At 37.2% G+C, this 27,152-nt stretch overlaps 1 protein-coding gene across 2 annotated transcripts in view; it reads right to left on the bottom strand.

Annotated features, from left to right (window-relative positions):
- LOC112055514 (protein cycle) overlaps nucleotides 1-24,571 on the bottom strand; it is an 80,693-nt gene extending 56,122 nt beyond the window's left edge. Inside the window, exons 1-2 of one of the 2 annotated variants that reach the window (XM_052890874.1) lie at nucleotides 24,129-24,571; nucleotides 17,076-17,138 (exon numbers count right to left, since the gene is read on the bottom strand). In XM_052890874.1, the coding sequence (XP_052746834.1) occupies nucleotides 17,076-17,098 (23 nt within the window). In that variant the 5' untranslated portion in view covers nucleotides 17,099-17,138; nucleotides 24,129-24,571. The remainder of the gene's footprint in view (nucleotides 1-17,075; nucleotides 17,139-24,128) is intronic. The other variant, XM_052890873.1, reaches the window with a different exon arrangement.
- Between the last annotated feature and the right edge of the window lie 2,581 nt (nucleotides 24,572-27,152).

Raw genomic sequence — 27,152 nt, 5'->3', positions numbered from 1 at the left:
AATCGGCCCAACCGGGGATCGAACACAGGACCTCCGTCTTGTGAATCCGCCGCGCACACCACTGCGCCACGGAGGCCGTCACTCGACCAGGGACACCAAAATCCCTGTAGGTAAATTATATTAACGTCAATAACATTATAGGAATCAATTCAATATGGCGACTACAAACGTGTACCTATCCAATGTTGCATAAACGAGGCCATGAAAATAGGACACCTAGATGCCTATTCGATCAGCTAACGAATTAACAGTTTACATACTAGTAATGGCAGCTAGCTGTGCACGTTTCCACGAAACGCGGCACGGACGGATGTGAACCTTAATAAATTGTTTGTGAATTGAAATTTGAGATAGTAGCTTACCCTACATTAATATGGCCTTGGTGATTATTATTTTATTAACATAATTTAGCTGATGCTTGCATTTGCGTAAGCGTGGATTAAGATCGATCAACAATTTCATTTACAATTATTGACCGGGCATCACGCTGAAACTACTGAATGAATTCAAATGAAACTTAAGGTTCTGTAAGGAAAATAATATCAGAAAGGGGTGAAATATGAGTTAAAAGTTCGTATGAGAAGTCCTTAATTTTTTTGTTACATATTTTGTAAAAATAAAAATGGGACCACCTTGGAAGTAAACCCTTCTAAACAAAAAAAGACTTTTCAAAATCGGTCCATAAATGACGGAAATATCGCTGGACATACATAAAAAAAAACATACATACAGCCGAACGTAGAACTTCCTCGTTTTTGGAAGTCGGTGAAAAATTGGTATATGTACGATTTTTTCAAAATTCTACTCCTAAAGGGTTAAAAAGAGGTTGAAGTTCTTTTTTTTAATTTGTGAAATGATTACTGGACTGTTTATTACATACCAAACAATTTAATAGAAGAGGGTGAAATAGGAGTTGAAAATTTATATCAAGTTACACACGGACGAAGTCGCGGGCGTCCATTATTATTTATATAGGATAGCCTAAATAGTAAACACAATTAATATTCGCTATGTAAGAATTGTGCATTATATAGACAATACTGTCTAGGCTAAATGATAACGTATTTAACAAAATATTCCAAATTCGACCGAGGATTTTTCCCTCCGCTCTCAAAGACACCTTATGAAGCAACCCCGTCACATCCCTGTGCTTCCTTTGAATCCCTTATTGAATCACAGGTCGAAACACTTTAAGGGTGCAAAAATCTGTATTAAATAACACAAGCCTCTCCCGCCACTAAAATGGTGGCACAAACTTTAGGATCGGTTACTCGTAGTATAAGACATAAAAGTTCGTTTAAAGTAATATACCTTCAACTTATCAGCCATAATGTCCTAGAAATGGCGTGATAAGTTATCTAGTTCCTACGCTCAGAATTTTTTGTTATCCAGTAACTCTGTTAGCTACCAGAATCAATAATTTTTGAAAATATTAAAGTTGAGCGCCTCATCAAGACGAAGCTACTCACGGAAAATTAACTTGATAATCATCATCATATCAGCCGATGGACGTCCACTGCGGCTTTTGTAGGGACCAAACATCACAATACAGAGCCGCCTGCATCCAGCGAATCCCTGCGACTCGCTTGATGTCATCAGTCCACCTGGTAGGGGGTCGACCAACACTGCACTTACTGCGGGGTCGCCATTCCAGCACTTTGGGACCCCAACGTCCTTCGGCTCTTCGAACTATGTACGCCGCCCATTCCCATAGTGGATTGATATGTATAAATGTAATCAACTGTAAAAATGCTTCCCGGATCCTGGACTACACCTTACAATGTGAAATTCAGTAATCTTCTTTCAATATTATTATCATAGCATCCAACGTACTAGTAATATACTCGTAATATGCAACGAAGGTATGGCATTTCATTTTGCATCTTGAAAAGTCCACTACGACTGATACGAAGTAATATTGCTTTTAATAAATTTATATCCGGATTTTCTGTGGATATTATGGTAAGAGATCCAATAAACGAATGAATGTTACGAGGTAATATTACTTTTGAATTTAATTTTAATCTCGGGTTTTCCCGTGGATATTTTTATAAGGGACGTTAAGCTGAATACCTGAACTAGTTCAGTACATTTTTCTTCCAGTTTTAAAGTCTTCGATCCCGGAGGAATTCCGGGATTAAAAGTAGTTTCTATATTGCTTAATAACTTCCTCTATTTTCCAGATAAAGTCCTATTTAAATTTCAGCCGATCCCGATATTTTATTTACAGAATATTTGCTATATCTCTTTTTAATATGACCAAGATTCCCATTAAGTTAGAAAAACTGTGTAGGAGTGGGTACGACAAGTCTAGTGATCAGGGATCAAACCTATGACCGCTCGAGAGTCCTGCACCTATACTGTGAAACTATTGAGGCTTCTTAGATCATAGTTTGCTTGTTTGCTTGTTTCTTAGATCATAGTGTGTATGTGTTTTTGATGGGCTCCGTGGCGTGTTCGATCCCCGGCTGGGTCGATTGAGGTTTTCTTAATTGGTCCAGGTCTAGCTGGTGGAAGGCTTTGGCTGTGACTAGTTACCACTCTACCGGCAAAGACGTACCGCCAAGTGGTTTAGCGTTCCGGTACGATGTCGTGTAGAAATCGAAAGGAGTGTGGATTTTCATCCTCCTCCAAACAAGTTAGCCCGCTTCCATCCTAGATTGCATCATTACTTACCATCAGGTGAGATTGTAGTAAGAACTAAATTGTAAATAAAAAAAAAAGAATATGTGTTGTTATTACTGTAAAATAATTAAAGAATATGTGTTGTAATTACTGTAGTATCGAGCTGAGGCAGCGCCCCATTCAGCTGAATTTCTTTATTAAACTGTTATACTAAGTACAGACAGAGTAACTTTGTAATTTAAGTAGGTATCTTTAAGTTGCTTGTAAGCTCTGTTAGTATTAGTTTGTAATTTCTTCTTGTTTTTTAATTTGTTCTTTTTTTAGCTGAATAATGGATTTAATTATTATTATTATACATGCATTCTACTCTCACGCCCGGTACAAAATAAATATATATAAGGCCAAAAGGAAAATACATAAATTTACTTAGATACGCAAAATAAATAAACATAAATGTACGCTACATAAATACATATATGCACCGGGCGGAGGATTCACCCCGGCAGGGAGACCAAACGGCCGGGGGTCAGGGCGACAGGTGAAGAAACCGGCGGACTATCCTAGCCGAGTCCAGCAAGACCGCTTTTTGCATCTTGCCTGCGAGCGAACTGCCACGGAACCCCAGTCGCCTTAAATGGTGAGCGAGGCTGACTGGGATCAAACCATTATTATTATTATTTGTCTCTATTATTATTATTATTATTAATTGTTATTCTTTCACGCCACTACTACTGAACCGACTTGACTGAATTTTAAATGGAGAATATATTATACCAACGCATCTAGGCTAAATCCTTGACAGTCGCGATGCGCAATGTAGTGCAGTAGCGACCCTGCATTTTGCATCCACGGCCTTGGGTTCGATTTTGTGTTGTGCAAAATAGAACTATGGTTAACAATGGCAATAGACATGTATAACTACTATCTAAGAAAACATAACATGAGGTACGCTTAGTTAGTTAGATAGAGACATTAGTTTTATATACTAACATTATAAAGAGATAAAGTTTGTTATGTTGTAGGGGGTATCTCTGGATTTACTGAATCGATTTTGAGGATAGTGTTCAAATTTATTTATATTTATTATTTAATTTTAAAATATATATTATTATATATTTTTTTATGATAAGTGACAGTTGGTTTATACAGGGAGTTGTAGAGTTTTTTTCCATAACTTCAAGATGTTGAGAAGTCCACTTAAAGGAGTCGAACTTCATTTTTTTAACTAAAAAATAAAACGTTTAATGTTTTCATACTCGTACAAAGTATTTCTATCTATGTAACATACGCCTTCATCTATCCCTGCATTTTAAAAATACGTAATCGTAATGGTAAGTTTGTCGATATTGACGAGATATCGCCACTGGCACTTGACACTTCACTAGTAAGCTACTTCATGATATTTATCAATGAATAAGTTAAGCTAAATCATAATATAAGAATGCGATACAAGTTACACAAATTAAAGTCTACATATTTACAAAAGAAATATTAATTTCAGAACACATGTTCCTTAGACATTTTTAATTCATTCTCCATAATGAATATAATATATCTAGAGTTGTGCGAAATACTCCGAGCATCCTGTATATAGGTAGGTACTCTACAGGCACTAACATATCACCGACCGTATAGAAATCTGCACGTGCCGATTGGTTGGCCGTTGTAAAACAGAACACGGTAAATGCATTTTTGTAATGACAATAGAAAGAAATAAAATAAAGATAGAGGATCAGCTGTCTAAAGTAAAATAAAAAATACCAAAATATGCTCCCAGTACAAAATGAAAAGTAACATATTATTTATAGTCGAGTCAATTTAACCTTTTTAATAAAAACCATTTTAAATTAAGTTATAGTGAGTGGATCTTAATGATTTTTTTTATTCAATTCCTTATACTGTATAATTACCTATACTAAAAACTTTACCCATAAAAAATTACCTCTATTGATATTTTTAAGAAAGTTTAAGTATCATCAATATGAGCCTATTTTATTGTAAATTACAAAAATATATAATAAGAAATACAAATAGCGTGAACCCACGAACGAAATAAGATATTTACAAAAAAAAAATACTTCTGTGACCTTTGACTTAAAATTTTAATAGCCGCGGAAACCCTATCATGTAGGTTTTGAGACATCGGGTATCACAAAGCCAGGTATCTCAAATTCCGTGATTCATATCTAAATTTTGACTTAATCGACTTATGGGTTCCTTGTTGACTAGGGAACCCTAAAAATAAATCAACTATGTTTTGAATACACTTGCTGGGTTCTAATCTGGGCTGGGAAAACATACTCTAGTTATATTACGTAAGTTTAGCATTCGCGATTACTAAACACAATCGTAACACGTAACCAAGTCGAAGGCTCGCTTCTACAAACTAGCTTGTTTTGAAAACTTACGTAAATTATTACCTTTGATTAAGTGAAACCTTTGTTATTTTCAGCAATATATCGAAACTACAGTTAATTTATTATTTCTTATCACCATCCTATTTTTTATGATTCTAGACTACAGCGTCCTTGTTTATATGCAAGGTTGGAACTTGGACTCGTCACGCTGCACTAATGCGGGTTAGTGGTGGTTGGTGGGCTGGAGGGGGGGGGGTTTAGAGGAGGAGGAGGAGGAGGCGTTAAATTCGTCTCAATAACCTTAAATTTGAAAAAAATATTGGATTTAAATTAAATCACGTGAGTATTTTTTTCGAATTCCTGACAGCGAAGCATGCAAGATGAACACCCTTTCATTTGATATCTATATCATGGGGGTGGGTTTTAAGCAACCAGTACCTCATCTTGGGGAGGCCGCCATTTTGAATTTGTAATGACGTTTCTTAACTAGTCTTGTAATGTCATCAGAACTGAACGTGTGCAAAATTTCATCCTAATCGAAGACCGGGAATGGGTCAAATTAAGATTCCAAGATTTTCTTACATACATAATTATGTAGTTACAAGTGAAGCCAATAAGCGTGTTAAAAGGTCACATTTCTTTTAGAAAATCACACCAATTTGTAAGTGTTGATTTGGCCAGGTAGGACTTATTAACCTCAATTTGAATTGCGATCATTTCGTAGCAAATTAGACGTCTGAGGGTGTTCGAATTGCCTTACGCGTGTAAGGTATTAACTTTCCTGCCCTTTTCTTCCGAAATAAATAACGTAACGATGTTGATTTATAAGGTGGATTTTATCGAAAAATATTCTAACTAAGCGTATTACTCAGGATGATTCACAAAAATACTTTTGGGATTATTCCGAAAAAAAATGTTGACTTGTTCTCTAAGCCAATTAATTTTAATAAACATCATAAAATCATAACGAAGAACAGATATTTTTCCGGCAATTATACTCTTAAGCAGCTTAATATCTTATCTTTCTTTCCTGTTGTTTATTATGGCTTTTCCGGTTGATGTGAAACTTACACTTACGCTATAAAGCAGGTATGGACAACCTTTGACATGTTGTCTAACTTCATGCCGGCTCCACTTTGGTACCGTGAAGCTCCGTGAAAAGGTGCGAACGTGAATGTGGACGGTTTTCGCGGGGTTCACGCACGTTCACGCCTGTTCCCCGATCAGAATCGGTATTTTGTCCCGCGACAAAGGGTTCGCGCGGCGTTCACGCATACACATCCACATTTAAGGCGCGTCTAAATAGTGATATAGTGACACAGCAAACAAAGCTATTGCTGCAGCAGATTCTACGTCCATTTCACGGCGGTTTCAAACGAAACGATTGTGAGCATACCGTGAATGTGGAGGGCATGCCTACCCTACCCCTACCCCACCCATACCCTCGTTATTAGGTACGTCATCATTGCGTAGATGTACGAGTAGAATAAACTTGTACATCTTCCTTAACCTTTAACCAGTGACATGAAAAATTTATAACTCTTTAGGGGTCATGACGTCTCACAAGCTATTTTTGTCATAAAAACTTTTTAACCAAAAAATTCAACCGACGTCAAACCACAAAAATAAACTAAAAAGCTAAAAATAACATCGCACGTGCTACTTTCTGATGACTTTGAAGGCGTTAGTGTGTTCTAGCATAGTGAACTGAATTTCGTTATTTTCATTTTAACACAAAATTACAAATCTGATTTTCATGAAAATTAAATGGCCATTGTGACCAATCTGGAAGTATACTCTTTTAAACAAAAAAAGAATTTTCATAATTGTTTAAGAAACGGCGATGTTAGGTATGAGGAAACAAACATTAAAAAAGTCGAATTGAGAACCTCCTTTTTTTGAAGTCGGTTAATAAAACTCATTTTGAATTGTTAGGAAGTTAGTGATATTATACCCTTGCAACTTGGAATACACGTTGCAATCGATACTGGTCATTAATGTAACATAATATGATACTGATAGTGACAATCATCAAATTATCATACCAATCGCCAATTATTCGTTTTCTCTCCTACAACCCTGTAAGATTCCCTGTAGCGAATCTGATAATGATACTGTTAGTATTGGTGACTTATCCAAAATAACTATTAAACGTACGTTAAAGATCCTTAAGATCAACAGATGATTAAAACTAATGAACTGATCAACTAAGTTGGAACGTAAGTCGGGGATGGAAGTCGGCGCGTGTGTAGGCGACTTAAAACGCAATCATAAACATTATTTGCTGGCCGAGGTGTCAATTGTCCGATTGAGTAATATCCTGTTACGGGTAACATTAGTACTGCCCCCGGCGCTAGGGGGAATTTATTTGTTCTAACACCTATATTATACTGACCCGACCGTTCGTTGGTCTAACTACCTTTGTTCCAGTAGTTAAAGCCCAAGTGCACGTTAAGCTCCAAGAGGGTTCGAGTATTGGATAATATTGAGCTTTCCTTTTATCAAGAGCTTCTTAACAGCATAATTCGAAATTTAAAATTTATTTCTCTCGCTCGGAGTATTTCACACCGCCATAGAAAGGACTCGAAATGTATACCTACTAATATTATAAAGCTGAAGAGTTTGTATGTTTGGTTGAACGCGCTAATCTCAGAAACTACTAGTCCGATTTGAAAAATTATTTCAGTGTTAGATAGCCCATTTATCGAGGACTCGTGGTCGAGCTCTTTGATATTAAGAATCTTACAAAGGCTATAGGCTATATATTATCCCCGTGTTCCTACGGCTACGGGAACCACGTGGGTGAAACCGCGCGGCGTCAGCTAGTGCTAAGATATTTATCTCGTCTCATGTAAGAAAATATTGATTTCATAATGTTTGATCGTTCTAAGTCAGCTTACCGATCCCATACGGTATTATCAAACAAATTCTTGTCCGAGACTGTTTCTCTTGGGTGTAGTTGTTACACTGCGGCTTCCGGATCTCGGGAAACGCCGCAGGGCCAAGACTGGTGTTGAACTTGCGTTGATCTAGAACAGTGGTTCCCAAACTCTCAGCCCAGTTAGCTAAGCCTAAGCTAAGCTCACATCCACAAGAACTAAAACCTAGAAAGATTTTTGTTAAGAATTATTAGGGAACTAATTCTAGTTGACGATACTTTGATTAATGTACATATAAATATAGCTTAGAATAGTTTTACTGTTAAGTAGGTATTATAGTTATAAGTGCAATTATTGTATATGTTAAATATAAATACAGATGCAGACTATCTGATTGTATTAAGCATTAATTATCTTTACTTTTACCATGTATTTGTTTAACCATTGTATACTATATTGCTGTACTACTTTGATAATATCTATCTCGTTCTAATGTACTAATGTATATTTACTTTACTATTCTAACAGTATTGCCATTTCACTCTTTATTATATCACTATCTCATTTGTACATGTAACTCTGTCTCCTTTGTATTTTACGATTACTGCAATAAAGATAAGGGAATGCGGACGCTTCAAACTCTATATAATAAAGCACCCCATGTATCAATCACACACTTCACTCCCGAAGCCTGAAGCGTTCGCACCTTTACATCAAGAATTACGTGTTTTATTTCAACGCGTCACTCCCTGTGGTTTGGACTCTCCAAAATCCTCCACAATTTTCTACACTAATATTATAAAGAGACAAAGTTTGTGGTATTGTAGGGGGGTAATCTCTGGATCAACGAAACCACTTTTTAATTTTTTTTTAATCACTAGAAAGCCACCTTATTTGTGAGTGTAATATACTATATTTTATCACCGTATTCTCACGGCAACGGGTACTACGCGTGTGAAACCGCATAGCGTCTACTATTAAAAATAAATTATTAAATATTCGTAGTAATCTTCACAAAAAGTAATGATTTCTTATCAAAACATAAATGTGAAAATGGAAACCAAATTCTATATCACAGATGTGTGTCGTTATCGTTTATGCCAAACAAAAGAAAATATATCTAAGTGGGTGCCAAATTCTGTAGATTATAGAAGTTAGAATACATTAAAGCTCTGTTTGACTCAGACAGCTTTAAGGATTCGACACTCACTTGACACATCCAATTAAATCATGTTAGTAATGATATTTGACAATGATATCCCATTCATTGACAGACTTTGACATTGACAGTCCGCGATTGCAAAGACAACTGACATCAATGAAATACGTATCAAAGAGGATACATAAATAACTACGATCGGTGTGAAAATAATGAAGTCATATCAATATTATTTCGGCTATGAATATGAAGTGGAAACACAAGAAATAAAACTATAAGAAATTGTAATTGTTATCAATTGTAAATTATAATACTGTATGACTTTTTCAAAAGAGCAACTGTTGAGTTACTTGCCGGTATCTTCTCAGCATAACCTGCCTTCCGAACCGGTGGTAGAATCTTTACAAATAGTCAACTGACATGTCAAAAGTGCTTGTAAACTGAGCCTACTTGAAATAAATGATTTTTGATTTGATTTGATTTGAAGTATTCTAGTAAAATATACAAAATTTTTAGTACATTATTTATTACTGTATTGTTCTGAAAAGAGGGCCCAATTTCGCTCAACTCCTTCGGCATAATATATTTATTATTATACGCGAGTGGAATCGTAGGGCACAGCCAATATGAGATATAAATATATTTGTTTTAAAGTTTTATAGGTATCTAGTCCGTCGCCCAGCGGGGAGCGCTGTGTGAACGACAACTTAACGAGATGCGAACGGACTCGACTATCACTTGCATTTTCCTACCCGTGCCCTATATCGTGATCAGTAATAGGTTTTGAAGACCCCTCCGCCGTGTAGCGGATTGAGACGAGTAAGGTTATTCTGCAACGAAGTTTTTACAACTATACATTTCTATTGTGTGAGATTCGAGTTCGTCTCTATTTCTCTTTTCAGAAGAGAAGCCAAAAGAATTTTAACGTATAAGTAAGGACGTGGAGTCTCACAGGTTACTCGATGTTTTCGTTTTCTTAGTTTCACCTAATTCTCCAGCTCCACCAGCTCTAATTGATCGAGTGTTGGTCACTGCGTACACGACTTGTATAGTATGCCGCGTGGGTAATGCCGTTTGCTTTACAGAAACGTGAGAATAATTGACCGTCAATGGCGACCTTTAGGGAATCCGGCACTGACTGCGACGCTGCAACGCTATGTCATTTAAGTTAAGAAACAGGGTGCTCGGGAGTATTTCCCATAACATTAAGCTGTTGTCAAGTCCACTAATAGGAGCTGAACTGCATAACTAATATTTTTTTCACTAAAAAATAGAAAAACTTTTTATGTTTTCATAAAAAGCAATAAAAATAATTCCGACAAGCCATGGCGTGTGTTAGCCTTTATCTATCTTTGCATTTTAAAATATGTAAAACTTAGATACGTCATAATTATAAGGATGCGTATAAAGGACACATTTTAAAATCTATTTACAAAAGAAATATTATTTATTTTTTTATTTTCGGACGTCGATTTGGCTTTGGGTGCAAAGTGTGTTTGTGTAGAAACTGAAGGAGCTATAGCAAAGCAGGTAATAATATCTATGGGTGGTCGCTAAGCAACGCTATTTATGCTGAAAGTGTTTGAGTGACACCCGCCTTTATATAACTCATCTATATATAAAGCTGAAGAGTTGGTTTGTTTGTTTGTTTGATTTAACGCGCTAATCTCAGGAACTACTGGTCCGATTTGAAAAGTTCTTACTATCCTACGGGAACGAGAACCACGCGGGTGAAATCGCGCGGTGTCAGCTAGTTTAACAATAAGTTTCCGATGTGATGATGTTAGTTTAGTTTACACACAACACCCTGTTTGTGTTAGAATCAAAAAGTTATGGAGAAATGTGCCAAGTAGGTACATTATCCAAAATTATTCAATTGTTCTTTTTGTATTCTTTCTAATTTCTCTAATATTTTTTTGTCATGAGGACAATATTATATTCATTGATCCAGCTCACATATAGCAACACCAATTAAAATGTTTAACTGACGTGTCAAAAGTGCTTGTAAACTGAGCCTACTTGAAATAAACGATTTTTGATTTTGATTTTAACATTATGTTATGATGAAAACAATTTCTGGCATAAAAACGTTATTGTAGCTTAAATTCATGACGGTTGGATCTTTTCCAAAATAATTAGGCAAATTTAACTTGTTGTATAATATAAGAGTTTTGTTTACCATCTAATATCTCGCGATATTTCATAGAATTATCGTACCCATTACCTAAATATCGGGCCTTTTGAAGTATCGTAAACAAAAGGCTTATAAACTAAGACCACTTGAAATTAACGAATTCTATTTTATTTTTCCTTATTTCGAAATTAAGAGGAGAAAAATATAAAATGCTTCGCGATAATTGCCAGGGGGGTCCATAATCCGATAATAAAGATTATAGGGATTTGTTTCGTTCAAGACTCAGTTGGTGCTACAATAAAAGTCGCTACTTTAAATTTACCGCGCGGCATAAATAAATTATCAAAGTAAGCCCGCTAATTCACATTTGACACGTTCGCTGCTTTACGAGGTCGATTGACCTCGTTCGTCTAGCGGCTTCAAAAGTAACGGGGTCGATGGACCTCGTACCGCACTACAAAGTTTTAGTACGAGGTCAAAAAACCTCGTACCGCACCAGAGGAAAGTACAGAAAAATCAGGCCGCAGCGAACGTGTTAAGCAGAGTGATGGGTCCAAAGCCTATTTATCTAACGACTGCTCTAATTAATCCATACTTTTATAAATGCAAAAGTGACGTTTGTTTGTTTATTTGTTTCACCTGTACGGCTAAACCACAGAACAGATTTTAAAAAATCTTTCGTCAATGGAAAGTTACACTATCAGCAAATAAGATGGGCTATATTTTATCTCCGTACTAGCTGACGCCGCGCGGTTCCTGTAGGAAAACTGGGATAATATATATCCTCGATAAATGGGCTATCTAACACTGAAATAATTTTAAATTCAATCAAACAAACAAACAAACTCTTCAGCTTTATATATTAGTATATAGAGTATAGATTTGCATTCGGGAATGTGAATCGCGGTGCATCCACAATGCTCGTCAGGGGCGTGCATAAGGTTGTAGATCAGGGTATGCACTTGACAAGAAGACAATGTAATCAAGCTGGGAAACTGTGGATTAGATAAGCATTAAGAAATCATTTGTTAAGCTATGCACGTACTCCACTGCTGCCCGTCGGTCTATTGGTAGGTCTGAGCGGCTTGAGATTATGAGGGTTCTAGTACAGGTCGGACAATTTTTTTCTAGTAAGTCATCATCATCATCATCATCATCATATCAGCCGATGGACGTCCACTGCAGGACATAGGCCTTTTGTAAGGACTTCCAAACATCACGATACTGAGCCACCTGCATCCAGCGAATCCCTGCGACTCGCTTGATGTCGTCAGTCCTCCTGGTGGGGGGTCGGCCAACACTGCGCTTACTAGTGCGGGGTCGCCATTCCAGCACTTTGGGACCCCAACGTCCATCGGCTCTTCGAACTATGTGCCCCGCCCATTGCCACTTCAGCTTCGCAACTCGTTGAGCTATGTCGGTGACTTTGGTTCTCCTGCAGATCTCCTCATTTCTGATTCGATCACGCAACGAATAATTCTAGTAAGTAGTTTTCAGTATTCAAAGTTCGAAAATTATGAAAAAGAAACATTGAAACACTCGTAAATCACTTCATTATCACCAATATATAATAACAATACAGGACATTTTAAAAAATTAAACATCACGTATTGCAGACGGTGAAGGAACAGACAGGAAGGTGTCTACGACAGATTTTTTTTTTAATTCTTTACATGTTAGCCCTTGACTACAATCGCACCTGGTGGTAAGTGACGATGCAGCCCAAGATGGCAGCGGGCTAACTTGTAAGGAGGAGGATGAAAATTCACACACCTTTTGGTTTCTACACGACATCGTACCGGAACGCTAAATCGCTTGGTGGTAGGGTGGTAACTAGCCACGGCCGAAGCCTCCCACCAGCCAGACCTGGACAAATTAAGAAAATCTCAATCGGCCTAACCAGGGTTCGAACCCAGGACCTCCGTTTGGTAAATCCACCGCGCAGACCCCTGTGCCACGGAGGCCGTCAAAAAAACTTTACACACTGTCACACACACAAAGACTTCACACAAAGTCTGACAATTCGCATTGGGCCAGCGTGGTGGACTATTGGCCTAAGCCATTCTGAGAGGAGACTCGTGCTCAGCATGGGTTGATAGTGATGATGAAAAATTCAAAATATTTTTTTATTTTAATTAGGCTTATTTTACAAGCACTTTTGAAAGGTCAAGATTATGTGATAATTTAATTTAATCTAATAGTGGCAATAATAGTCGAAAACTTAAAATTAAAGTTAAGAGGGTTCCAAACGCACCTTGTCCCGAGAAGAGCCCACAACAAACTCAGCCAAGGTTTATTTTTTTTGTTTACCACCATTTTACAAACTTATTTAAAACTAAGCACACAGTCGTATAATACAGTTTAACACCAAGCTTTTCTATCATTTATATACTCACTAGCGGACCCGGTCAAGCTTCGCTTTGATTTATTAATTTATTTATTTGCACTTCTTCCCTACCCCTACCCTACACTACCCCACTTCTACCCCTACCCTACCTATACTCTACCCCTACCTTACCCTACCCCTACCCTACCGCTACCCTACTCCTACCCTATCCCTATACCATACCCCTACCCTACCCCTGCCCTACCCCTACCCTATCCCTATACCATACCCCTACCCTACCCCTGCCCTAACCCAACCATACCCTACCCTACTTCTGAATTTATTTGTTACAAAAAATGTGATAAATGACAACCGATTTTGTGCAAAATTATTTTCGGAAATAGAAACTTTAATTTACACAAAATAAATTTATGAACGCACGTATAAATGTCAATCATTACAGTATTTGGCAGGATGGACAACAAATGTTTGACAGGTACAAAGTAACAAAGTAACATTTATGGAAAATTATTCATCGTTCATAATTATTTATTCTTCGAATTTTTATTGTTTTTAACATGTATTCTGCTATTCTTGGCGGAGACAAATCCAACGAATCAAAAACCATGTAAATCGGTTCAGCAGATCTCGAGTTATAAGTGTTGTAACAAACACGACTTTCTTTTATACAGTGTGTTGTAAAAAATACCGTCCGATCCGAAATGTGCGTAAAAGCATTATAATATTATAAACAGAAAAAATATTTGAAAAAATATTATTTAATAATTAAGCATTTTTATCGTAATAATAAAGTTTCTAATTTTAAAAATAAATTGTCCCAAAACTTGGAAAATTTAAAAAGTGACAACACTGTACTATCAATTATGGTACGTAATCTAGATTATTACCTCCTACCTACACACCTGTGGCACAAAAGTCGGCAAAATTGAAAGCCTTTTGACAATGCCGTGCCGCATATCGTAAAGGGTAGGCCATCACCTTGTTGTGTGTACTTGTGTGTTTATTTGCCCATTCAATACCGCTTTGAATAGAAACGTGTAAACGCAGCACAAAACATAGATGGCGGCGTTTTTATTTTGTAGTAATGCCTATTAATAATTAACCTATCTCAACTTTTGTGTTGCCATGTAAGTTTTTATAATTTTGTATTTTTTATGTTAATTTCGTGCAGAGAAAAAATGTATTTCTTTTAAAATAAGGACTGCATAAAAATAATGTATACACGATATCTAAGTACACCCTTAAGGGCCGGATGGGAATTCCTATAACACACTGTATATATAGAATAACACTATAATAAGATGATAATGATAATTAGAGATATCCGGAGACGAGAAATTGGTGGAGTTAATATTGTGTTGCCGGTAGTAACAAAACAACCTTTCATGTCAAGGAAGTATTGGTAAGCAAATAATTTGATACGCGTGGCAGTCATGTTTTTGTACGTCTAGCCGAGCGTTGTTAAGCGGTTTATTACTACCAATTACGTTAATGTATTCCAATAATCAATTTTTTAGGGTTTCGTGCCTCCTATGGAACCCTCAAAACTTTAATTTCAAGTTTTTGTTTTCGACTTTATTAATCACCATAATACCATAACCAAACCTGACGATTCAAGAACTTTCAAAAGATTTCAAGACTGCTTGTAAATTAGGCCTACTTGAATTAAATTAATTATGACATTGACTTTGACAAAAGAGAAAAAAAAGGGTACCTTGTACCTCATTGGACTCTTGAAACAATACCTTCCAAAGTCACCACAGTCAAAACTCCATAATTTAATTCTGTAATTTTTAAGTGTGTTATTGTTATAATAATCTCAGGAAATACTCCAATTTGAAAAAAATCCACATTCCAAATAGCCTGCCACGCTGGCTGAATGCGGATTGGCAGATTTCATACACGCAGAGAATTAAGACAATTATCTGGTGTGCAGGTTTTCTCACAATGTTTTTCTTCACCGTTTGAGACACGTGACATTTAATTTCTTAAAATCTGAACTGAACTGTAAAGTTAGAGGTGCATGCCCCGGACATGATTCGAACCTACGCCCTCCGGAATCTGAGGCAGAAGTCATATTCTCTGGGCTATCACGGTTTGGTCAAATCCACTGAGTTATCACCGCTCAAAAAATCATTGATCGAAAAGAAATTTGACTATTTCGCAAACCAAGAAAGTAAAACAAGAAAACATTTCTATTTAACGAACGATCGATAAAAATATATCGATTAAGTAATAATGTGAAGTAATTTCTAATCCGGAACAGTAGGTAGGTACAATGTAAACATAACAGAGAATGATTCATATTGAAACGATTATGTATCACAATAACTAATTACATGTAACCACATAGATAAACGACCTTGACTATTATTCAATAGCAGAATAAGATGATGTAACTAGAAACTGCATCGGTAGTCCAGCGGTTAGTTTATGTGGCTCGGATCACGAAGTCCAGGGTTCGAATCTTGGCGAGTCTCCCACAGTTGGGAAGTTGGTGACTGTTACTCGCACTTCACATTGCCTCAGACAGTACGTTTTAATTGGTCCTGACAATATTGACAACTGATATTTTTTAAAGAATGTAACATTACTACATTTAGCCCGCCTGCATTGGAGCAGTGTGATGGGTTTAAGCTCTATATTCCCTCTCCTTCAAGGAGGAATTTTGCCCTGTAGTGACCTAAAAAACTTGTTATCACTGGCAAAGTGGAAGGGAAGAGACCTCGAGGACGTAGCCCGATGCGTTGGTCAGATCAAATCCGCACCACTCTCGATACAAAAGTACACCAAGCTCTACAAGTGGCGAAAAGCCGAGCTGCATGGCGCGACACCGTGCGGAAAAATGTCGTGAATGTGTGATAGGGGTCACGACCCTCAGTAATGAGTAACATGACGCGGAGAGAGAGAGAATGACCTAAAATAGGCCTAATTTTTTATCCCTAAAGAAATTAGCGCTTGTATTAGGTGTTCTTTGATTCCAGTGCCAGTTCTTTTCAGTTCAGTTAAGCCGACTTAAGGCAGGCGTCCACAGATCCGCATCGTACGTATCGGACGCATCGCATCAAACGAATTTTAGTATTCCTTGTATATAGTCTGATGCAATGCGCCCTTAATACATAAGTAAAAGCCAAAAATTAAAGTTCGCGCGTCCAGTCGTTTCATATCAGAATGCGACGATGTAGGTAGGTACTTAGTAGATATTGCAACGCTAGTGTACGAGTAGTGTAGAGCCGATCGAGAAACGGAAAAGTATTCAATATAAAATAAAGTTTGAAAACTATAAACATGAAAATATTTCAGATCGAAATAGAGAAATGGTGACGATAGAGCCGTGGTCGCGCCTAGCATGTACCTATGTTTAAATGTATATATTCCTAGCATAATCGCATTAGACCATGTACATTCGATGCGACCACGGGTCTACGTTACCATTTTTGTTATTATGTATTTCTCTATTTCGATCTCAAATATTTTCTTGTTTCGTTTTTTTAGACTTCTTTTTAGGTAGTCCGGTTATAGTTTTTGAACTTTATTTTTTAATTAAGTTAGTGGATAAATTTTTGATAAATACCTGTCATGTCCGAATCGCGTCATGACGCGTGGCCGCTAGGGCCCCTCTCCGTTGTGGCGTTACCTGAAAGTCCAGAATTACTCTAAACGTTTTTCTTTTAGTTCTCCTCTGTACCTAAGCAGCGTATATGAACACGTATCTATACATTTGATAAAACAAAGACCCTATCTCGTCTGTCTGTCCGTAACAAACTCGAAGACCACTATGATTATCATTTGCGTTTGCTAGTTTTATATACATTATAAAGCCTATTTCTATCAGCCGACTGTTGAGATTAGGCCTTTCTTGGGAGGAGAGATATCCATCTCGCGATTTCGTTTAAAATCATCAAAACTACCTTCCAGTTAAGTTCTCTCCACCTCTAGAGTTAGGACTGTAGTGGTTTACCACGGCTCCAACTCCAGGGGCCTTAGCCATGTAGCACGTTGATTCTCTTTCTACAAACGCTAACGCTTCGGAAACTAACAAAATGTATGGGAATGACAGATGCAATCGACAACTTGATCACGTGATTTTCGAAGCGTTACCGTCTGTAGAAAGAGAATCGACGTGCTACATGACTACAGGTCCAGAGGCGGCAACTGTACTGCCCCTGTAGCCAAGTGGCATGTCAATTCTCTTTCAACAATCGCAAACGCTTGGAAAACTAGAAAAATGTATGGGAATGACAGATCTTGATCACGTGACCTGTCGATAGCAAATGTCAATCCCATATTTTTTTCTAGTTTTTCGAAGCACTTGGCTACAGGGTACTGGTACGTACGGTTACATGCTAAGGTACAAGCATGAGCTAAGAAACTTTCAGTTTTAATAAAATGAAGTATGTCTAGCTATGACAGGCTTTCGTTGTACTTATTAATGCATAAATAAAATTGAAGTGTCTGTCTGTGATTGTCAAGGTAACTGTTATTTCTCAAGAGCTTATAAGTGCAAAAGAGCTTTTTTTTTAATTTTTGTCTGTCTGTTTGTCCAATCTAATTTTTGGATCGGATTTTAATGGGATTTTCACAGGAGGATAGAGTTATCGAGCAACGTATATAAACAATAGTCTACTCATGTTCCTGAAAAAATCCATGCTTCCCACGGGATTTGTGAAAAAACGTATAGTATATATTCAAACAACTAAAGCATCCTTCGAGCGTCGGGTTAAATTATAAAAGAAATCTAAGTAGCTCTACCTAATGCGATGCACGTGTCAATAAATGACTATTTTCCTCTCAGCGAAGAAATTACTCAGTAAATTCCCAACGTTTTCTTGTTTTACAACAATTATAGCATACTAGTTGTAACTATAATGTAAACTAGATTATTACAGAACGAGAGTCTGCGATGGCCTAACATGCCTCATTTTATTAAGGCTGAAAGTCTGTCAAGTACCAATTATGTTTACTGCCTCATTGGTCCCGTGGTTAGCTGGTTCAGCTACGGACAATGAGGTCCAGGGTTCGAATCCCGGGTCAACTCAACAAAAAAAATAAGCTATTGGGATTTTTCTTGGCGGTGTTAGTACACCCCGTGCCTCGAAGAGTACGTAAAGCCGTCAGTCCTGCGCCTACCAGTCGTGTCGGTTTGCCGTCCCATCGGATTTCGAGAGTGAAGGACGATAGAATGCACCTGTGCTTGCGCACACACTTATGCACCATAATATCTCCTGCGTACATGGTTAATCTCACCAAGAGATTAGCCGCCGTGACCTATCGAAAAGTCGGTATTATTATGTATGGCGCTCGGGTTTTAGAAGATTTTTCAAAAATATGTTTATTTTTAAATTGCATTCAGGATATCGTGACGAATCATGTCTTAAGTCGCCAGAACCTTAGCTTCGTTTTGCTCTCTAGCGAACAGCTGAAGATTTTCGTAAACAACTAATAGGGTCTCTTCCCTAATATTTGTTTACGAAAATGTTTAACTCACTCACTGGCTGGCGTTTAGAGTGATATAAGGGAAAACGTGTAACATCGAAATCCGTTTACCAAAAAACTGTTGCTTAGCGACCTAACGAACTAATTGACATGGTAATTTATTAATATGTCCTTCGCCGCTCTATTAGAACTGCCAGACAACGTAGTTAATGTGAACAACTACGTTGAACGTGTGCTAAACTGTTTTTCTTTTTTAACTATTTGCCATAATGTTTTTTTTTTAATATGACCTATATTCCCATTCCCCTCCAACTAGTCGGGAAAGTCTGTATTATGATTGGGTACGACAATAGTCCAACGGGCGGGGATCGAACCACCACCCCTCAATAATGAGTCCGAACGTTCTTAGCGTTGAGCTATTGAGGATTCGTTCTTTATTCTTTATACGAATTGCAGAAATACGCTTCCAGCTTCCGTTTTCAAGGAAGCGCGTTTCACCATTCGTTCATCATTTCTTATCAGGCTTGATTGCAGTTAAGCGTTAGCTTATATTAATTAATCATTAACATAGATATTTTGGCTTTTTATTGAGGTTTGTACTAAGTACCTACCAACTATAGCCATGGCTTCCGCAAAAAAAAACAAAGGGTTGTGTATAAGAAAAAAAAGTTAAGTCTGACAATCGGCATTGGGCCAGCGTGTTGGCCTACTGGCCTAACCCCTCTCATTCTGAGGGGACTCGAGCTCAGCAGTGAGCCGAATTTGAGTTGATAACGACGATGTAAGAAATGTGATTATTGTAATCGGAAATATCAAAATTTATCATCATGTGAGATTTTTTCGTGTAAGTAAAGCATATCACATCACAACATATCTTGTGATTTAAATTTGAAATGTACCTACTTTTTTTTACTTCTTTTAATTTTGGAAACAAATACATATATATGAATAAATCATTTTCATATAGACCTTCGAATCATTTCTAGATACCAATAGAATGTTCTGTTTTCACGAAGACGTTTGAATCACTATCAAAATAAGGGCATACCTACATATCTCATGAATTAGGAATTGTTATTTAAATTGTTAAGAGTGTTATGTTTCGTTATTTACAAGTACGCGTCAAAGAAATAGGTTTTTTTCTTACAGTTGTTGGTAAATAGATTTATTAAAAACATAAAACTACTCTAAGTATATAACTTGTAAGTTGTATAGTTTTAGTTACCTACTCATTTTAATTGCAAATAAAAAGTAGTGTTTAAAAATAATACTATATTGTGTAATTGAAAAGTATTGTAGAAAAATAATATTATCTCATGTGAAACTTAACACGTAAACATAGGTTACTATGCAACAAAGTTAAAGTACACAAATATCACAAGGAACTTGATCTTGAAGTTGATGGCGATACACCTCCAAGAGCACGTTAAGCTATATGTCTCGGTCGTAACATTGGATTATGAGAATGACAATAACGTCTAAGAGTCAGAATTATCAACCAAGACCGTCAAAAACCCTGACGGCCCGAAAAAAGGTTTTTCAGGACAACCAGCCTAAACGGTACGCTTCTTCTTCTTCTTCTTCTTGGATGCCGCTGAAATCTTCTTTGTTTTTTTTATTTTTTACAAGTTAGCCCTTGACTACAATCTCACCTGATGGTATATGATGATGCAATCTAAGATGGAAGTGGGCTAACTTGTGTAGAGGAGTATGAAAATCCACACCCCTTTCGGTTTTTACACGACGTCGTACCGGAACGCTAAATCGCATGGCGGTACCTCTTTGCCGGTCGAAGCCTTCCACCAGCCGGGTAAGACATGCCCTATCCAGTTCCACTTTCTGCGCTTTATTAAATCGAGATCAGGGGTTCTTTAGCGAGGATCCAGATCTCATTATTTGTGATTATTATAGGCCAAACGATGCGAAATATGTTTCGCAGGCACTTGTTAATGAACACTTGCAAGTTGTAATGAACACTTGCGCTACTCAGTAAATTAGATAGTAAATCAAATGCTTAGGCCATTTTACAAAAGTTGAAAGTTTTTAAGCTCTTATAATAAACAACTATGGAGTTTGGATCATAGTTTTATGGTAGAAGTCCACTGATCAGCATGGTACGTAACTGACATCGCATTAAACGAATTTTTATATTTACGGTAAATACAATCCGTTCGATGGGATCCTAAGCGGACCAGTGAACGCACTTGTATGACTTTCTATACAAAGAATACTCCGTTTGATACGATGCGTTCGATACGCACGATGCAGATCTGTGAACGCCTTAGGTTTAAGCGATACCAAAAATCTTTGCATTCACTTGCGGCGGAGAAGTTTAGTAGGTTCTGACTTTTGACAACATGGAGATTAACGATTCAGGTACATACTAAGCGTTAAGCGTACAGAGGCGAGGAAGCTAATCCGCGGACGCGATGTACAGTTCGTTAGTAAGAGATTAAGCTTGTTAACCCAACCTCCACTCCACACATAGTACGTCCCCGATTCATAACAATTTTTTCCTGATTGAACAATTTATGAAATGCATAGAAAGCTAGCCGATGCCCCGCGTAGTTCCCGTTCCCGTCAGAATACGGGGATAAAAAATAGCCTATGACAATCACATATAACGTGGATTTCTAGTGGTAAAGTATGTTTAAAATCGGTTCAGTATATCCAGAGATTACGCCCTACAACACCACAAACTTTACCTCTTTATAATATTAAGTAAGCACTAGCTGACGCCCGCGACTGATTTAATTTTCGCGATATAATAAATAACAGATGAGGGTACATTTTTTTTAATATGCCGGATTTCAGACTATCACAAAACAATGCACGGTGGGATATTCCTTGTTTATAAGTCTACAAAAGTCCAAAATGACATTACATATTTTAAAGCTAGCTTATTAACCGAAAAAAGGAGCGATTCTCAATTCGACGCGTATGTTTTTTATTGTTTGTTACCTCATAACTTCGTCATTTATTAACCACTATAAAAAAATTTGTTTGAAAGAGTATACTTTCAGATCGGTCCAATTTAAATCCGTTTAAATAAATGAATGAAATTGCCCATACTGTAGCACTTTCGCGCACAACTTCGTCGTTTGTAATACGATTCTAATATTTCCTTTTTTAGTTGGATAGGAGATGTTTCGAGGGTGGTACCATGACAAAGAAACCAGGATCTGATGATGGAATCTTGGAGAAATTGATCAAGGGGAAATTTCAAATGTCGGAGGGGTGCATTCCGCAAAAATAAAAAAAAATCATAAAAAACTCATACAACTTGTGTTTTACGACATTCATTGAAGACTTATAATTGGTTTGTTTGTTGTCTTGTTTGTTTAGCTCATTGGTATGAAAAATGGAAAAAAAAATAATAGAGGTTTAAATATTAATTCAACGCTTTTAGTACACCGGCGAATTTTTGAGCAAGAAGTGTGATGTTTTTTTCTTCGAGAAACATCTGCCGGCACTGTACAGTCATTGGTACGTCAAACAGTGTCTTGAGCCTTATTACATGACCTATGCACATTTCATAGGAAATGGTTTCATATCCATGCACAACACTGTTAGGGTTCACACTGCAAGCTTCATACGCTTCTTTTCTGATGAGAAGTTTATATTGATCCTTTTAGTAAGTGCTTTGATTTGATGCAGATATTTGTATACTGTATGTATTTTAATTGTTTATCTTGCCCCAAAATAATGATTTTCCTACCTACCTACTTATTTAAAAAAAATATTATTTTGATGTGACTGATGTGATCTATCCATTACTCAAACAAGATTTGCTGATGATGTGGTTTTCATGGCAGAGATTGTGGATGACTCTATCAAGTCAATTCAATTTTCATAGGTTTCAATATTTTGTTATCTATCAGATGAGAGTCATGATCAAAGGCTGTGGCATTATTATGGTACTGATACCATGTTCAACTATCTCAAGAGAGAACATGTGGGCCTTAAAATAGACATGAATAAGACAAAGTTCATGTGAAATGCTCAAGTATCACATCCACCAAGCTTCACCCAGTTATTATTGAGAACTCTATGCTGGCAATTGTAGATGAGACTTTTACTGACTCCTAGTTACTTCTAGGAGACAGGCTTGCTGCTGTACCAACTGGATACAATTTGCTTCACCAGTGTCATTATGCATTTTTTATTTCATTGCATGGACTTCATTGTTATCATTTTCGTCCTGTTCAAGGATTTTGACAACCTAGATCTATTTGCCTATGGACCTGCCATTAATTGTTTATGGAATTGACACTTTGCATTGAATTCTCTGGCACACTCATCTTTTGGGAGTGGCACAACTAACTTTGCCAGGGAGTCCAGGGACTATTCCAAGGCATGTGTTTCAGTGGCAAATGAAAAATTTTGACGAAGGTAAGCTGTCCCAAAGAAAAGGAAATTTATATTGCTTGATACAAACTCCGCATTTTCTCATACAATAATTAATATGTATGTATGGATTTTTAAAAGGTAACCCGGTGGGAATTGGCCTGTATGGACTCTTCGTCGTTGACGTGTTTTAGTAACTTTAAGGTGTTTGTAAAGTTCTGATGGCTTCACAAATGGCTTTTCAGTAGAATATATTTTTTTAAAACTGGCATTAGAGTCATAGACTAAATTAACCGACAAACCTAACTAAAGTTCTTGTAAAGCAAGCCTCATCATCATCATCATCATTATCAACCCATATTCGGCTCACAGCTGAGCTCGAGTCTCCACACAGAAGTAGAGGGGATAGGCCAATAGTCCACCACGGTGGCCCAATGTGGATTGGTGGAGCACACACGCAGAGAATCAAGAAAATTCTCTGGTATGCAGGTTTCCTCACAATGTTTTCCTTCACCGTTTGAGACATGTGATATTTAATTTCTTAAAATGCACACAACTGAAAAGTTGGAGGTGCATGCCCCGGACCGAATTCGAACCCTATCCCTGGGCTATCACGGCTCTAAAGCAAGCCTATTTGTAATAAATTCAAATTTGAATAGCAGTAGACTGCTAAATAAATATTAAACGCTACAAAGTTTCTATAAACACAAATGTTTTCATTTGGTTGATGTGTGCTATGTACCTACACAACTGGAAAATTCTTGTATAAAAAAGTTATATACTTACCTAGTGGATTCAAAAAATTATTCGCGTGTAGAGATTATTCAAGGTTAAATGTACTCACTTGCCACACTTTGCTGCGCTAGGCTGCGGAGAATCGGCCATCCTTTTTGATAAAACATGGAAACTTCAAGAAAATATAGTTCGCGCCGCGTTCTAAGTTGCAAAGTAAAACGAACAAGTTCCAAGTTGTAACTACGGCACTACCGTGAGCCAGGATAATATTTTTAACGCAAACAATCAGCTTGCGTATACGCTGGCTATTTACAAAATATTATATCATTTACGACACAAACTTTATCACAAATACGAAAACATTATACACTTCACACAACCGATTCGAAGATAAAAAGTCCATTAGATACGCCTTTAACATTTAATATCCTTTAATAAGCAACAAATGATATCGTTTTGATAATTTTATTGGGACATTTCCAGTCTTTTCCAAGTGCATATAAATTACAAAAACTTCACAACTTGTAATCTTTGAACTTTTTGACAGATTGATGACATTTGACATTGTTGTGAATTTAGACGTTGACAGCTACGGGTTATGAACAGCTGACATTCTCGTAGACAGAGAAAGTAACAGACAGAGTAGAAATACTCCGTCAACGGACACCATCAAAATATATTCTACGCAAAAAGTACACAAGAAGTAAATACTAAAACCTGAGTCAAAATTTCAAGTTTGTAGCATAAAAAATCAAGGACTTTCATACAAACTTGTGAGAGCCTCTAGACCTCTTTAATCCGTCCCTATCGCAAAATCCGTTATTAGCAGATACCTACTAACTATGGACTACCTCCCTGCCAAATTTCATCTTTGTACGTCAAACGGTTTTCGAAATTTCCTGAGACTGACCATTCGCATTTATTTAACAGTAAGACTAGCCGACGACCGAACATAGGTAAGTCAGAAGTACGAAATTGCCTATAACAGGTGAGCAAATGTTGTGTGATGACGTCACGTACAATATCGCGACGTTAGCGTGAGCTCCTGAGTAAATATGTTCCTTGAGCGCGAGTCGAATAAGCGAACTTTGAGTGCATGTAAAATCATAACTATTTGGTATTTTTAAATAAAACAAAAACTAGTGTAGTATCTGTATATATAAAAGCTTTAATGTAACGCAGTTTCAAATGATTTTGCGTACCAAGTAACATTATCCTTTCAAAAGTGTAGTGTTGTGGTGGTAAAGTCGTTGTTAGATGATACAATACAATCATAAAATTATATTTTATGACTAGCGGACGCCCGCGACTTAGTCCGCGCAAAAATTGATGTAAACTTCTCTACCTCTACCTTACCCTGCTCGTAAACCTACCCAACCCTACCCTATCCTACCCCTACCTTACTCCTACCCTACCGCTAACGCTAACCCTACCCTCCCCCCACCTTACCCCTACCCTAGCCCTACCCGTAACCTATCCATACCCTACCCTACCCTACCCATAATCTACCCCTACCTTACCCCTACCCTAACCCTACCCTACCCGTACCCTACCCCTACCCTACCCCTATCCTACTCCTCCCCTACCCTATACGTTCCATATCCTTCCCCTACCTCTACCTTGCCCCTACCCTACACTACCCCTACCTTATCCGTACCCTACCCTACCCTACCCTACACTTTCCCTAAATTACCCCTACCCTACCTCTATCCTACCCCTCCCCTACCCCTATCCTATCCCTACCCTCAGCAAAATTGGTCCAGCCTTTTGTGCATGGTGCAATGACCAAAAGACTATAATTTCCCAAGCGACTTCTATGCTAATACTATAAAGAGGTAAAGTTTGTGTGGTTGTCGGGGGTAATCTCTGGATCTACTGGACCGATTTGGAAATTTTTTTTACCATTAGAAAGCTACATTATTTGCGAGTGTCATAGGCTATGTTTGGTTCTCATATTCACACGGGAACGGGAACCACGTTATTGAAACCGCGGGGCGTCATATAGCGGCATTTCTGCGACTTTCAGAAATTTTGTATTATCTCCGAAACTATAGAACTAATTAACATACTGTAAAGGGCAAATCTTATCTCTATAATATCCTTGTGATTATTAAATAATTTATTTTGATAAGGATTTAAGTTTAGTTGTGTAAATAATGACGTAAACCTTAATTTAAAATTTAAATAATTTATTAAAGTACTAAAGGTACTATATCTGCTAAAATATAAAAGATAGATATATGGTGTCGCGGACTTTTTTGTAGAACTTTTAAAGGTTCAAAAAGCCTCCATATATTTATTTCAGTTATACGCAACGGTTGAGGCAGCGCATGCGAATAAGTAAGTTTTTCGATCCGACCTGTAAGAGAAAACCCGCGATAACTCAGTAGTTATATATGATAGAAATATAAAATATAGCCTATAGCACTCCCCGATAACGTAGCATTACAAGAATTTTTAAAATCGGACCAGTAGTTCCGAAGATTACCCCATTTCAAAAAATTGTTACAAACTTACAAACTTACAAACTTTACCTCTTTATAATATTACTATAGACTATAGATTGTAAGAATAAGCAACTCAATACTAAAGTTATATTATACAATTCTCTGGTCCGCCCTCATCTAGAGTACTGCAGTGTGGTTTGGCGACCACATTATGCTACCCACTATCTAAGACTGGAGCATGTTCAAAAAAGATTTATGTGGCATCTATCTTATGCAGCAAATATTCACAAAACAGACGTCTCATATAGTGACCGTATAAGGCACTTTAGATTTTTGACGCTCGATAAAAGAAGGGACTTATTAGATCTCACATTCTTATACAAATTACTGAGAAACCAGATAGACGCACCAAATCTTCTAAGCAAAATTAACTTTAGAGCACCTAGTAGATACCCTCGCAAAGCTATTACTTTACTTGAACCGCAACGCACTAGAACTGTTTTTGGCGCCTATTCTACTCCTGAGTAAATATGTTCCTTGGCCCAGGCTATGTAAATTATATAACGCACTTAGTCGGTCTATAGATATCCACAAAGACTCACCAAGGACATATCGCAAGTTAGTTTTGCTAGATTTGCTAAACTAATTTTTCTTTTTGTTTTTACCAATTGCATTTTATTTTTTGT

This window comes from Bicyclus anynana, chromosome Z (genome assembly GCF_947172395.1).
Source record: "Bicyclus anynana chromosome Z, ilBicAnyn1.1, whole genome shotgun sequence".
Taxonomy (NCBI): domain Eukaryota; kingdom Metazoa; phylum Arthropoda; class Insecta; order Lepidoptera; family Nymphalidae; genus Bicyclus; species Bicyclus anynana.
This window is presented reverse-complemented; position numbering and strand designations above follow the sequence as displayed.